The 15,972-nt window shown below is 34.1% G+C and overlaps 1 protein-coding gene across 1 annotated transcript; it reads right to left on the bottom strand.

The window, feature by feature from the left end:
- Positions 1–343: 343 nt before the first annotated feature.
- Positions 344–14,743, bottom strand: LOC128557941 (uncharacterized). Its single transcript, XM_053546618.1, has 3 exons — positions 14,686–14,743; positions 3,232–3,406; positions 344–1,396 (listed from the first exon to the last, which is right to left on the bottom strand). Exons 1-3 carry the CDS (start codon positions 14,741–14,743, stop codon positions 1,219–1,221), a joined length of 411 nt encoding a protein of 136 aa, XP_053402593.1. The 3' UTR covers positions 344–1,218.
- Between the last annotated feature and the right edge of the window lie 1,229 nt (positions 14,744–15,972).

Here is a 15,972-nt window from a genome sequence, read left to right as displayed (position 1 = left end):
TGCCGGAGCATTTATTCTTTATGCATGGAGGGATTTTGATGTAACTTGGCACAAATGTTTACAACAATGAGGCAGTCTTGTTTTTAGAATTATGTCCCTTTGTTTTACTATAAATATCTTATGTTGTACCTTATTTATTACAGGCCGTAGGGAAAAATTGATACCAGTTTCTGTGGTACAACATGCGTTACATCAAATTTTTAGGTGTATTTTGACCTATCTCAACCTGGTAAAGAGTTTTGTGTGGACTTATATAGGTTTGTTTTACTATAAATAACTTATATGATACCTTTTTGAAAATCGGCCAAAAATGCTATATAAAACAACTATAGGTTTTTATATATACAAATTTTAATCCAAGTGTTTTGCTAAAACATATTGTATATATAGTACAATATTGTTTATAGATTATTGACAGATATCAGTTCATTATTTTATTTCTACAGTAGAGAAAATTAGGTGCCCTCCAGTAGGGGATTGGCAATTTTTCATTCACTTGTTATTACTGCAACGCATGTTTTTTTCTACATGAAGTGATATTTAATACATTCATTAGAGATAGTGAAGTTTGGGGTCCGAAGAAGATTCAGATTAAATCCGCATAAGTATGCTGACATATTACATTATTACATTGTACAGTTAATATAATATTTGCATTTAAACAATTGACAATGTAGGTAAATCAATGAAAAAATGTGGAAAATCACGTTTAAATAGGTGACATAAGTCTAATTCTACTTTTGAACATATGATTAATTTGACAGGGTAGCTACAATACACAGTAAGAACTATGTAAAAACTGGATTGTTTAAATACAAGTATGTTCATGTATTAAGATACAAAAAAAACTAATTAAAATCACATATGTCTATATCATCAGTCAGTTATCAGATCATATTTTCGAACTAACAGACCACGCACCGAAATCAGCTGGAAATTCGTATAATAAATTTGGATTATATATACATAATATCTGAGTTAATGTTTTGGGTAAAACACGAGTTAACCTACGAAATCATTCACATTTTAATTGCTAAAAGTAAGTTCTTTGAGAACATTTTGAAAATTTGTTATTTGCTTTGTATGAGCAATGTGACTTTTGCACTATCTGTTACCAGTTTTTATGTCATTACATAGGGTTATTAACACAGCAAACATTCAGATTATTTGAGGGTAGAGTATGAAAATGTAGTCTTGTGCAGTACGACGGATATATTACTAGGCAGCTCCAGCTATCTGGCTTGGAATTTCATTCACTTTCATACGTAAAGCTCTCTCTTTTTCCTCGGGCAGCTTCCCTCTGATGCTGTTATTGAAAGCTTCACATGCAGCCTTGCTTCCCTGTTTTATAGCAGCATCAGTCGCTTCTTTGATAACCGCATTTTCATTTGTGCACCTACAAAAGCGCCAAATGTGTCAAATTTAAAGTATATATTCGACAGTCAGCAAATTGTCATAATGATGTTCATTAAAATATCTTCGTCTTTCTTACAACTGTTTTTAATGTCAACTATCTAAGTCAGTGCTTTTATAAATATTACTTTTTCAATACAGATGTAAGTACATCAGCATCCTAATAACTCCTTTCACAATTAGTGTGTAGCTTTATTTGCCATCCAATAACAAGAGGACCATGATGGTCCTGAATCGCTCACCTGTCCCCACATGACCCAGTTTTGAACTGAGTATGACGTCGTTTTTCTATTATTTCACATAGTGACCTAGTTCTTGAGCTCATGTGACCCAGTTTCTGACCAATTTTCAAAAAGATCCATTGAAAAATATGGCCCCTAGAGAGGTCAAAAGGTTTTTCGATTTTTAGACCTACTGACCTAGTCTTTGACCGTAGTTAAGCCAGTTTCGAACTTGACCTAGATATCCTCAAGATGAACATTCAGACAAACTTTCATACAGATCCCATGAAAAATATGGCCTCTAGAGAGGTCAAAATGTTTCTCTATTATTTGACCTACTGACCTAGTTTTTGACGGCATGTAACCCAGTTTCGAACTTGACCTAGATGTCATCAAGATGAACATTCTGAACAATTTTCATGAAGATCCATTGAAAGTATAGCCTCAAGAGAGGTCACAAGATTTTTCTATTTTTAAACCTACTGACCTAGTTTTGGACCGCACATAACCCAGTTTCAAACTTGACCTAGATATCACCAAGAAAAACATTCTGACCAACTTTCATACAGATCCCATGAAAAATATGGCCTCTAGAGAGGTCACAACGTTTTTTATTATTTAACCTACTGACCTAGTTTTTGACGGCACGTAACCCAGTTTCAAACTTGACCTAGATATCATTAAGATGAACATTCTGACCAATTTTCATGACGATCCATTGAAAAGTATGGCCTTTAGAGAGGTCACAAGGTTTTTCTATTTATAGACTTACTGACCTAGTTTTGGACTGCTAGTAACCCAGATTCGAACTTGGCCGAGATATCATCTAAGGTGAACATTTTGACTAATTTTCCTAAAGATCCCATGAAAAATGTGACCTCTACAGTGGTCACAAGCAAAAGTTTACGGACGCACGCACGCACGAACGGACGACGGACGCCGCTCGATCACAAAAGCTCTCCTTGTCACTTTGTGACAGGTGAGCTAAAAACGCCGATTGCCTCTTTTCTGTCGTTCGTAGAACGTACTAAGAACTGATGTTGAAAAAGTCATTCATAGTTATGAATATTAATAAATCATGAACCTACTCGTACGTATTACCTGTTTTGTATTTGTAACACCTACTCGAAGTCATAAAAGATCAAAATGAGGCAATAACATAACTGACGCATGAGAGGTCATAAAAGGTCAATTCATGAGTGAACAAACATATATACTTCAATTTTTGCTTTTGTTTCAAAATATACTTTAAATCTACATTAACAGAGAATTGTAAGTAAACTCTTGTAAGAAAATATATCTAATGACCGAGACAAAAGATTGTGTTTTAAAAGACTTAAAGTATCTGGCTATGGCTCTATGTTTCTGTGATATTAACTGCTGAAAAATGAAACTAAAATCTTTCCATCAGTCGTTCGAGTTCCCATGGAGTTCCATAGAACAGTTCTGGTGAACACTAATTATATATTGTACAATTTGTACACTCATGAACAAGTTTTAGAAAAAAAAATGAAAATTCCTTGCATGTGACTGGTTGAAAATGTAGCGAAAACACCATATGATAGGGGATTTAGTGATTGATCTTGGTAAACTTTACCTGTACTTAGACTGCTGCGGCAGTTTTGCGAAAATCGTTTTAATTTTTGCACACAGCTGGTGTAATTTGTCCACAATAAAGTCAATAATTTGCTGAGCGATACCCAAAATAGTGTCAACACACCACTGTATGATGCTTTCGAATATATCGTCTATGAACATGCTGGCATCTATTTCTGAAAATTCAAGAAAAAAGTATTTAGGTACAATATTACTAGATAGGTAATCAAGCAGCACTTCCGGACTGATAATGGCGGAGAGAAAAAAATCCCTTTTTTCTCTCTTTTAAAGTGGCATTTTCATGTTTTACGTGAGCCAGTTCTTGTTTTTATTTCATTGTACACCTATACTTGACATTTTGGTAGCATTTTCAAGGATTTTTTTTTTCATTTATAGAAATGTAAATAAAATAGAAAAAGTGGAAACTCCACAGGTCGCTCAACACAACAAAAACGAAAATGTTGCAGGCTCGGTTTGATTGAGCCTGTTCATGGACGGTAGTGGAAATGCATGCTACCGTCCACGCCCTCTAGCCCCGGGTTGAGCAGAACTCAACATTTACACATGTTAAAAGTACAAAAAACAATTTAGAAATCCGCAGATGTGTTCATACGGCGGTGCACATGGAACCTTCAATGCTACACTAGTGTGTTATTCCATGAAAAGCGGCGTATGGTCTCCAGTTAAAATAATGGGTTTGCCCTAAACGAGAAAACAATGGGTAGAACTAAACAAACTGGAATTTAGAAAGGCGATCTGAGGTTATGGAGCCTGCATATCACAGGAACTGCCAAAAGACAAAATTAAAAAGCAGGCGCCATATCCAAGGGGTGATTATACAATACCCAAAGCTATAAAAGCGGGAGCGAGCATTGGAACCACCCAGGCCGAAATGCTCATGCTCAGAAACTAACAGTAGCAATAACACGACATAAAAGTCGTGCTGAACGATCTGAGAAGATCGAAATATAACAGCCCTGATTAACCTTATTATTCATGACTGTGTTCATACCCACATTTTAGCTGTCAGTTTGGAAGGTATTCCATAGTGTTGACCTGTCAGACAAAAAATCTCTCTTAGAAGATACATGACTCCTACTTTTCTTGGTGTTTTTGGTGGTTTATAGGTCATTTAAGAACGAAACGCAATGTGTTACAGCTCTCAGAAGATTATTAATTTTATATATAGAACATATAATAAATTTATTTACTACTGTAAATTGAGATTTTTCCAGTTATGGGTATAAATGGGCTATTTTGGTCAGATTGCGATAGAAAATGAACAATTCATTGCAATTTACTGCAAAAATTGTGAAAAATAAAACAAATTACATGTTAACTGTTTTTGGTGTATTTTTTTTACTAAAATGCATATCAAGGGCCTAGATATTACTCATTCATTCTCCGCGCCGATAGGCGCGGTGGGCGAGGAGTATTTGTGATGGTTTTTTGTAAGTGCAGTGTGCGGTGTATGTCGTAAAACTTATTAACAAGAAATTAAGACAATTATCAAAATGATGTGAACAAGAAATTATTGAATTTGAAATCGTCCGATCTAAAATCTTATTGGAGTTTGTTAAATAAGTATACGTCTGATGGTAAGGAAGTGTTTTCAAAAAATATCTAGTATTTTGTTAAACTGAATCAAGATATTTATTGCTCAGGTGATAGCAAGTTTGAAGAGTTAGATTTTGACACTATTGCCGTTAAGAATACATGTACACATTTGAATGCTTGTGACAGGAAAGGCCGAACCGGCGACAGTAACCATCAAAACAAATCAACACCCTTTACAATATTTACAAATTTATTTACATAAGATGATTATTAACAATGAATAGATATGAAAAGAAAAAAAACTGATTGTAAGAAAGAAAAAAAAAAGAAAGTTCAGTATCTCTAGATACAAAAGTTCTTATAGTCCATTCTAATCTGACGTGACACAGGTCTTTAATGTAATTGTGAACTTTAAGTAGCACAAACAAAACATAGCTTCTAAATTCAGTCCCTTTAAACCGTGAATACGTTGATTCCGTGTTGGCTCCCTATGGTGGTAGGTGATTGCATCCCTGAGCTGACTTCAGAGGATAACAAAAATCATCGTCTTTGCGGTTTACGGCACAACCATGGGACGAAAGCTCTGCGCTGGGAATATCACATCCAGGCGAGTGAAGACAAGTGAACCTCGGCATTGTACTTCCGGGTTATGACATCACCAGGTAAAATCGTCTGGCGGAAGAAGCTAAAATATATAACATATGGTAAGCACCATAGCAAAACAAAAAGTCAGGGCATAAAACTGCTCCTTTGGGTACACCATACCTCCGTAGGCTCCCATAAATAATACGTGCTACTTATACAAAACATATGTGCTACTAAGTTCAGACGTCACATGATTAAAATACGTCACTTATTACTTCCATTATTACAAAGATTACTTACTTAAAAGACTAAAGTTAAAGTATGAAAAAGATATGAAAAGTATATGATGAAACATTATAGTAATGGAAATGATAAACTGCAGCCATTATTTACAACTACAAATTAACAAAATTCAATATAAATCAAACGTTATATGATAGTTGGCATCCATATAATATCTAATGCCGTACACTACAACGGACATTAAGTAGATGTGCTATAGACTGGCACCCAATTACAAATTACAATAATATATACATGGTACTAGACTTGCCATATAGATTTATACATAATACAATGCAGTAATGGCGTTCCATAATAACGAAATGTTTGACATAAGTTTTTGAAACAGTGCTTTACAATTATCACGATACAAATTTCAGTATAAATCTAACATCTTATATAAATGAAACATTTAGACTCCTCTTTCTAAATAATTTACAAAAGTCTGAAAAATTTAATAAATTATCCTGACATACCGAAACTAGCCAAAATCATGTGCCAAAAAGTAAATGTTACAGAATTCTGTAGAATGAACAAAATTTTACCAAACAAAAATCGTAATGCAAAAATCATACAAAAATCTAACAAATAAATTTCTTACCTCGATCGAGCATAAATTTCTAGCAAGAAAATAATTCAGACATAGATTCGTCTATAAAGTCGTAAGGTGGTGTGCGCAAGGCATATCTAGTCCAGTCTATTTAAAGGGTAATGTCCCGCCAAATACTAAATTTCATGGGATTCACGGCTAAGCCGTGGACTCCGACTATTTGTGTTTCCACGGGATTCATGATATAGCCGGGGAATCTAACTACTTTGGCGCGGATTTAAATTGACAATTTGAGGCCCATTATAGTGGTTTTGGGGATAAAAACATAAATTACTGAAGTTTATAAAATATCAACTTTCTTATTACTGAACAGAATTTAATGAAATTTACATGGAAATTTAAGTTATGAAATACAGAAAAACATGAGAGGTATTTCATGCGTGAAATCTGACATTTACCTCAATAACTCAAAAATTTACAAAAAGATGATGCAATACCTGCATTTACAATACATATAAAATAAGGCCCGTATGTCAATTTGTGACAATGCTCTAGAAGAAATTCATGCAGCTGTTAATAGTTTGAAAAATAACAAAAGTACACCTTTGTTCGATAACATACTTAATGAATATTTTAAATATTCCAACAGCAATCTTTCTGCCTCATGTTTGTAAACATTTTAATGTCGTACTGGATTCTGGCATTTTTCCAGACTTGTTGAGCAAAGGAGTTATTTTGCCTATTTATAAGAATAAAGGTGATATTAAAGACCCAGATAACTATAGAGGTATAACTATACTTAGTTGTTTTGGCAAGTTGTTCACTATAGTCTTGAATTCAAGGTTAAATGCATATTTAGAATCTCATAATAAATTGTGTGAAGATCAAGCTGGATTTCGTAAGCATTATAGCACTGTTGATCATATTTTCTTTAAAAGTGATAATAGATTTTTATCTAACTGAAAAACAGAAACTTTATTGTGCTTTTATTGACTATAAAAAGGCTTTCTTCTCAGTAAACAGATAAGCTCTTTGGCGTAAATTGTTGCAGTACAACATAGATGGTAAATGTATAAGAATTATCCACGATATATATTCTAAAGCTAAGTCTTGCATAAAGGTAAATAACTTACTTTCTAATTTCTTCGTAAGTTTTGCAGGTGTCCGTCAAGTTGAAAACCTTTCACCTGTACTCTTTTCTTTATTTTTAAATGATCTAACTGAATTTAAGTCAATTCGTTTTAATGGCTTGGCATCTTTATCTAATGTAACTTTTGATGTCCTAAGTAATGATGATGTCGAAGTTTATTTAAGGTTGTTTTTATTACTTTATGCCGACGACACTGTAGCCTTAGCTGAGAGCCCTGAGCTCCAAAAAGCTCTGAATGCTATGTATGATTATTGTACACAATGATGTTTGAAGGTGAATGCCAGTAAGACCAAAGTTGTTATTTTTAGTAAGTCCAACAGAAACTTAAGAACAGAACAGAACAGAACAGAAGTTTATTTTCTAGACGTGTACATAGTACATAGTCATTGTAAATTCAAATAAATAACTTAAGAAATTGTAAATTTTACTATAATAACGATAGACTGGATGTTGTTGAAGACTTTTTATACCTTGGAGTGCAATTTAATTATAATGGCTCGTTTGTTAAGACAAAAGCACGGCTTATTGAACAAGCTAGGAAGGCTATGTTTGCTTTGTTAAAAAAGGCACGAAAGCTGTTACATTTGTTTGATGCTATGATAACACCTATATTGTTGTATGGTAGTGAAGTATGGGGTATAGAAAATACCAAAGCACTGGATCAGTTTAAGGCACGAAAGCTGTTACGTTTGTTTGATGCTATGATAACACATATATTGTTGTATGGCAGTGAAGTATGGGGTGTAGAAAATACCAAAGCACTGGATCAGTTTCCAACTCCAGACTGTATGGTTTATGGTGAGATTGGTGTCAAACATGTATCATTATTGGCCAAACATATGGTATTGTCCTATTGGGGTAAACTGTTGAATGCTAAGGATGATAAAATTTGTAAAGTTCTGTATAGAACTGTTCTGGGTCTTTATAATGGCAATGTATTAAAACCCCCATGGGTTACTCATGTTCACAAAACTTTAGATGAACTTGGTTTATCGGACATGTTTTACAGTCAGTCAGTCGTTAGTACAAATAGTTTTAAATCAATGGTTAATACCAGACTTACTGATCACTTTCTTCAAAACTGGCACAGACAAGTAGAACAGTCTCTTAAGTGTTTAGTTTATAGAATGTATAAAACTGAGTTTGGTTATGAAAAGTACCTAGATATTTTACCTAAAAAAAATTAGTACATGCATTATGTAAATTTAGAATTATGAATCATAAATTCCCTTTTGAAAAAGGTAGGTTTTTTGGCATTGAAAGGGATAAACGTACTTGTCATCTTTGTAACTATAACCGTTTAGGTGATGAATTTAATTATTTGTTAGAGAGTCCATTTTTTGAAAGTTTGAGAAAAAAATACATTCCAAATTATCATACAAGACATCCAAATTCTCTAAAATTAAGTAAGCTCATGAATGATAGTAGTAAATCTAGACTTGTTAAACTTGCTATATTTTGTAAGAATAGTTTAGCTTCTTTTAGGTAGACTCATTCTCCACTGACAAAATTGTAAACTTAACATATTTTCTGGTACATTTTCAACCTGTGCATTCTGTACGGCTACTTGTGTGGGTTTATTCATTCCGTATTTAGTCTTGTATATTCCTTAAATAATACATGTGCTGTTTCATTTGGTCTCATTTTCACATGAAATTTTCACATGTCTTGCTACTGTTTTTCAAGTTTATGTTTGTTCTTACTCTTATAACATGCTTGTAATACGCCTTGATAAAAAAATATGCTTATATCGTTCAGTTTCATCCTTTCATTTCGTCAAAATTCCTAAATGATGAAAATCTTTTCTATAATATTTCCCATGAACTTCACGTGATTAACCACCACATCATCTTCTTTTCTTAGGCTATTCAATGTCCAGTCTACAATTTACCTTTCATCTAAATTAGTGTCAGTTAAGGTATTAGGCCCGTAATAGTAATGTTTAAAAAATGGCATTTGCTTTGTATATTTTTACAGTTGACCATGTTTCGCACTGTGTTGCAAATTTTTAAAAACTTTTACCGTGTCGTTTTTTAAAAAATTTGTGTAATTTATGGTATTTCCTCAAGCTCAAGTAGAGACAAATTTCAAAGTGATGGCCTTTATCGAAAACGTTTGCAGAGAATTCATTAATTAATATACCATTATTGTTTATGAAAGAAACATCAAACTCTTGGTAAACAATTATAAAACTTGAAATAAAAATGTCAATATAATTTTTCTAGGGTGTCTCAAGTAAACGGATTTAATGAGACAGAATTCTAACTCCAACATTGAAAAATTAAGGTCGAATCCTGCGGGTCTGTTTTGAATTTTGCTCACTTCATTCAAAAATAACCTTGGGGCAGAAATAAAACCTACCTATATTTCTTCCACAGTATGTATTCTAAAGAATGAGGACAAAAAAGAGAACTTTTACCGCATGTAACTCAATATTTTTAAAGATGTCGAACTCTACCCCTTCTGTTTCAGAGGTAAATTTACTTTGAACAGCAAGGAATCGCTTTTCAAATGAATTTTCTTCCACTTTTGTACAATAAAATGAATTAAAAGTCTTAACAGAAGTAAAAACTTCCCAGAAAAGGGAAAAAAAGTAAAAAAAAAAACATTTGGTCCCAGTGGGGCTTGAACCTACGCCCCCTAAGAATTGCAGTCAAAGTAGGTTTATGGCAGGAATTGAATACTATTCAAAAAGGAGGTACTCTATTATTGAACTTATAGGCTGATCACTACCAAATAGAATGTAAGCCTCCGCTGTTCTAGTCACAAGTAGTCCAAATATAAATAGTACTAATCTTTTTTCCTTTCCTTTTGCATTTTCTCGACAGCAACGTGATTACTTTTACCCAACCGCGTTTCAATATGTATCACTTTGCATTCTGTTGAAATCAGCATGTTCCTATCGCATGCTCGGTAAAAATGGCGGCGTAAGAATTTAATGTCTCGAAAAGAGAAATTGAAAGAAGCGAAAAGTAGTAAATTCGGCGGGTTGTATTTAACGAACTGTAGTTTTCTTATATAAAAGTTAGCACCCCCATTTCTTTTTCTTTTTGTAAAGTAGCAATCTAGTTGTACCCCCCGACAACAAAGTTGTAAGGGGTGGGGGGTATACTGGTTTCAGGTTGTCTGTCTGTCTGTATGTCTGTCCGTCTGTCGTAGACGCAATCTTGTGCGCACCATCTCTCCTTATCCCCTTGACAGAATTTAATGAAACTTCACGCAAGTGATCAGTACCAACAGTAGTTGTGCATGGGGCAAGTTAGGTTCTTTTAGAGAAAAAAATTGCAGAGTTATGGGACTCTGTTTTTTTGTTACTATACTATATACGTAGACACAATCTTGTGCGCACCATCTCTCCTCATCCCCTTATCACAATTTAATGAAACTTCACACAAGTGATCAGTACCAACAGTAGTTGTGCATGGGGCAAGTTAGGTTCTTTTTTTTTTAAAAATTGCAGAGTTATGGGACTTTGTTTTTTTTTGTTACTATACTATATACATAGACACAATCTTGTGCGCACCATCTCTCCTCATCCCCTTGACACAAGTTAATGAAACTTCACACAAGTGATCAGTAACAACAGTAGTTGTGCATGGGGCATGTTAGGTTCTTTCAGCGACAAAAATTGCAGAATTATGGGACTTTGTTTCTTGTTAACATACAATGTACATACAGTCTGCATATGCAATCTTGTGCGTGCCTAATCTACCAAACCCTTGCACACAATTTAATGAAACTTCACACAAGTGATCAGTACCAACCCTAGTTTAGCATGGTGCATGTTACATTCTTTTAGATAAATATTCTACATAGTTATGGGACTTTGTTTTTTGTTACTATACTGTATACATACAGTCTATATACATACAGTCCACATAATTATGCAATCTTGTGTGCGTCAAATTGCAATGTACTGTGTCAGTGCATGCGGGGGGTACATCCATCACCTTTAGTGATAGCTTTAGTTCTTTATGGGAATATAAGTCTCTGAAAATCTGATGTGCTAGAAAATGTCGAAAAACCGTTATGAAGTAAGTGGATTTTATATGAAATAAAGAACAGCTGGATTTAGTGGTGTTCAGCCTAATAACTTAAAAGCAACGACGATCAATTTAGGTATAAATTATAACGATTTTATTATCTGAAATCCAAAATTATTGTAATTATTTTGAAGTTGATGAAACATTATCTTATGTAATATTAAATAAGACGACGTTGAACGAAATGTGGTTTTTATGATAAAACGCATATCAATTTTACATACAGGTTTATATCTTTATATAAATGTGTGATGTCCCATCGGAGTCAATTGTAAGGTACAAGTTGAATGTTTTAATACAGTTTAGTTTACCTTATAGGGTTCAATCCAATGACTTCAAAAGCATTTCTGTTCTATCCGGCGGTCAGATAACCTTAAAGTGATCAGTATTAGCCGGTTCTTGTGGGTAACTGCTTACTTTCCAAAATTAGGGCAATAGCCTTGAATAGGGGAATTGGAGAGGGAATGATCTTATCACAAAGAACAAAATCCTCGCCCGTAATACGGACATGCCATCTTCGATTGGGAGAAATTTAAACTGTTGTTTTTCTTATCCGGTCTTTAAATAGTCTTCAGCATTAACATGTATCTCGTATGGATCACGACGAAGATCAAATTAAACAAAATAAGTAAGGAAACGGTACAGCTGTTTCTGAGGCTCGGTTTCATATTGATTTAGAAGCTTCAACATACTCAGTATTATCAACCAATCATAAGTTTGAAAAACATGAAAGTATTCCTTCCATATACCGGTTTTCAAGTTAGTGGTATCACGTTAACCTGCCAGAAGCTTATGTATCAAACACTACACATACGCGTATTTGTATGACACAGCTGCATGAATTTATTAATAATTATACTCCCGAAATACAGTTGAACTTCAATGGCTCGAACTCGGATCTTTTGAACACCCGGGATCGCTCGAACTCTTTGTCCGGTCCCGAATTTATTCCTTCTTTATTCTGTATAGTTCTACCTCGGATCGCTACACCTATTCAGTCGAACAGACAATTTGTAGCCGGAATTGCTTGTGTTTACAAAAATTTTCACACCTCTGCCTGACATTCGCCAAGCTTCCCCTTTAACCGGCGCGTGCGTAATTTTCACACGCTTATGTAATTAGCGTCAGTATACGACAAACAAATTAAACAAATTGACTTTCGCTCACTGCAATGCTTTCTTAAAAAAATAAACTAAAACTGTATACTGTACATGACTCACTGATGGGTCTATGACAAAGCATCGACAGACAAAACATCGACACGACAAAACATCGACACGACAAAACGCTAACGCGACAACTGATCGATGCGACAAAAGATCGACGTGTCGCATAGTGTCGTGTCGGCGTTTTGTCGCATTTATGGTCGAAAATAATTTTGATCATACGATTATCACACGATCATGATTTTGATCATACGATTATCATTCATAATCATTTACGTATACATATAATGCCCTAAATGATCCGAGTATTGAACATCTTTACAATAAATTGATCGAAAATAATTTTATGATCATAATTAATAATTCATAATTTTGATCATACGGTTATAATTTATAAGTATTTACGTTCTTGTAGAATTAGTCTAAGAGCACGTATAATCGAACGATGAAATGCTCCAAGTATTGACTTTCTTTATCGTCACAATAGAATGAATACAAGTCAAATGGTTTATCGCGGCCAGAAATTTGTAGAAACAGGACAGAAGTTGCGAAATTGTCATTTGTGCAGGAAAGAAGCGTTTACCATAATATCCAGTACTGGACAGGTATAGTGACCATGCACGGACACAGAGGGGGTCCGATTCCCCCCCCCCCCCCCCCCCCCGGAAATTTTGAAATTTCGCACTTCATTTTTTTGCATTCTGGGACAGTTTTATGGACTAACCTGTTAAATTTGGGAAAATGATAAAATCAAGCTTTCTTGAAGCTAAAATTCTTAGTTTCTTTTAGATAAATAATATGAATTATGTCGGGGTCGTATGTAGCAGCAGCCGCATATACTTTACATGCAGCCCTAATGTTGCCTTTTTCGAAAAACATTTTCTTTCCTTCTTGTCTTCTTTCCTTTTTTTAAAGATTTTCCAGAGGGGTCCGGATCCCCCGGTCCCCCCTCTCTTCTGGATCCGCGCATGGTGACATATCATGCTTTCTGTTTATGCAGGTAAACTTGTGTTTGGTTAAATTTCAACAGAGCATAATTGTCTGAACAGTGTACAAACTCATTACTGTTTTTTCAGGCAAGGGTGGAAAAAAAGTGGTAGACAATGAAAGCAGTAACAGTTTTATTAGAAAAATAAACAATGAGACAAACATTTCCAACATCTTTGGACGGTTCAAAAATCCCATGTTAAACATACGATAAAGCCCGAAACGCGTGAAAATGTTCCGAATGTAAATCGGGTGAAGTACGCGCTCTATGTATAAAATAAGATTGTGCGTCTAGATTGATTAAACTGGGCGAGTCTACTTACTTATTACTTGAGGATGAAAAAGAACGTGTTTTTTAAATGTTGCTCTTAAACAAGGGTGGCGGTTGAACTACTAAAAGTACAACAACAGTTAATTCACAACAAATCGTACGGTATGTTTTATAATCAGTAGAAGCTAGTCGTATTTACGCTTATGAGACATGTTTCACCCATAAGTAAAGAATTCACAGGTCCATCATGAAATATTTTCCCCAGCGCGTATATACTTGTCCTATTCAAAATAATCATCGGCCGCGATCAATAATTGAATACATGTACAAAAAAGTGAAAACACTTTCATTTTCGTCCATAGTGATGGGGTTCGTTACTTCACAAAAAGGAAAGTTACAACTTGTGTTTGATGAATATATTTTTAATAAGGACAGAAGTCGTAAGGATAAAGTAGTAAAAACGTATTGGCGATGTGTCATACAAGAATGTTCAGGTCAAGCTGTAACCATCGGGAAACCACCAAATACTGAAGATGCCCGAGGAACAAAACGCTACACCATCATAGAGGCCCTTAGAATTACCAATATCTGATAAACAAACTTGAAAAAGAAAGCAAGAACTTACTCTGGAAGTAAATCATAGTGGCAATAAGCACGTTATTATTGTAATTTTTTACACGCGATCTGTTTCAGGCCTTTGCCACCATAAATAATCGAACATGAGCGAATATTAGTTTTTTAATGTGTATTATATATTTTCGGATTAAATTGATCATAAACATCAAAATACATGGACGATCTTGTTCTGAATACATAATATTTTAATAAGTATACTAACTGAATTACATCTGCTTAAAGTTTTACCTGTGAGATTCCTGTTCGTGGACTGAAATAAAAACATTGCAAACTTTGCGCTAAACATGCTATCAAAGAACAATAAGTGAAGGCAAAAAACAAAACTAAAATGGTATATTTATATATAAAACTGCACTTGAAAAAAAAAGACTACGTCGATTATTATGAAATGAATACCTTCCTAAGAGATATAAACAGGTGTTATTACGCCATGACAAGGTCCAATTTCTTATGAATTACTTGAAGGCTATCTATCCATCATGATATGATGATCAAAATTAACGACGTTTGAGACAATGTGGCGCGGCGTTAGCGAAATTCTATAGTTAAACTACAGTAAGTATTCGGTGGTTATTGTTTGACAACTCGTACAAAACAGTTATGGCGTTGATTTATAACAATAGAGAGTTTGAGATTTCAACCTTCGCCTTCCCCTTCAACGTCTCTTGCGAAGTTAACGTATGAAGTTGAAGTTCGGTTAAAATTCCTTGAGATTTCAAACTTTAGAATGAACCTTACTTCTTTTAATCGGCCCATTCAATTTATCTGTAATTATGATCGTTTTTCTCCTGCATTTTAATATCAATGTCCGAAATTGCAGGACTTTTACAAGAGGTTTTAAAAATGAAAATTAAATAAAACATTTCAATTAACATAATCATCGCATGGATATTAGCGCGATTACAAAAAAAATCATTTTATATAAAATGATGTCAGTATACAATGCACGATTGTAAATTATACACGAGAGGAAATAAAAATGATAATCATATTAACGTATTCTATTGTTGATGGTGTTCTTGAAATATATTACAGTTAATATTTTTTAAACAAAAACATGAGACAACAACTACTACAAATGCATTTCTCGATATACTTTGAAGTAAAGGTAAATATATGAGATAAAGCAAACACAAAAGGCTGTTGACTAGTATTTCATAGTTTTTCTTAAAGTTTTTTTTTTTCTTTGAATTGGTACTTTGTACATCGAATTCCTTAAAAGACGCGTTTTACTTGTAGACTGTACCTGTTGAAAACCTAACCTTTTAAAAGATATGTTGATAACATGTGCCAATATACGCAATTTATGAATACATTTAACAGGCGATTTGAAACAAATGTAAGCTACTCTCGTGATATCATACGTTTTTGCATCATGACACTCAGTTTGACTTTGTACAATGCCAAACTCTCAGACAACATAAAAAAAATATAATCGTGCCAAGTCACCATGTGTCTAGCGAAACAGCCAAGAACTGCTAGGTGGAGACGAAAATTGTCGCACAAAATAACATG

The sequence above is a fragment of the Mercenaria mercenaria genome, chromosome 6 (assembly GCF_021730395.1).
Source record: "Mercenaria mercenaria strain notata chromosome 6, MADL_Memer_1, whole genome shotgun sequence".
Classification (NCBI taxonomy): domain Eukaryota; kingdom Metazoa; phylum Mollusca; class Bivalvia; order Venerida; family Veneridae; genus Mercenaria; species Mercenaria mercenaria.
The sequence above is the reverse complement of the archived record's forward strand: the minus strand, read 5'-3'. Positions and strand labels throughout refer to the sequence as shown.

Bases quoted from the DNA above. Each gene is read 5' to 3' on its own strand.
- LOC128557941 (XM_053546618.1), bottom strand. From the start codon at position 14,743: ATGTTTAGCGCAAAGTTTGCAATGTTTTTATTTCAGTCCACGAACAGG. The intron at 3,407-14,685 runs GTAAAACTTTAA...TTGAATTTTCAG, and splicing joins CACGAACAGGAATCTCACAG to AAATAGATGCCAGCATGTTC. The intron at 1,397-3,231 runs GTAAAGTTTACC...GCGCTTTTGTAG, and splicing joins CCGCAGCAGTCTAAGTACAG to GTGCACAAATGAAAATGCGG.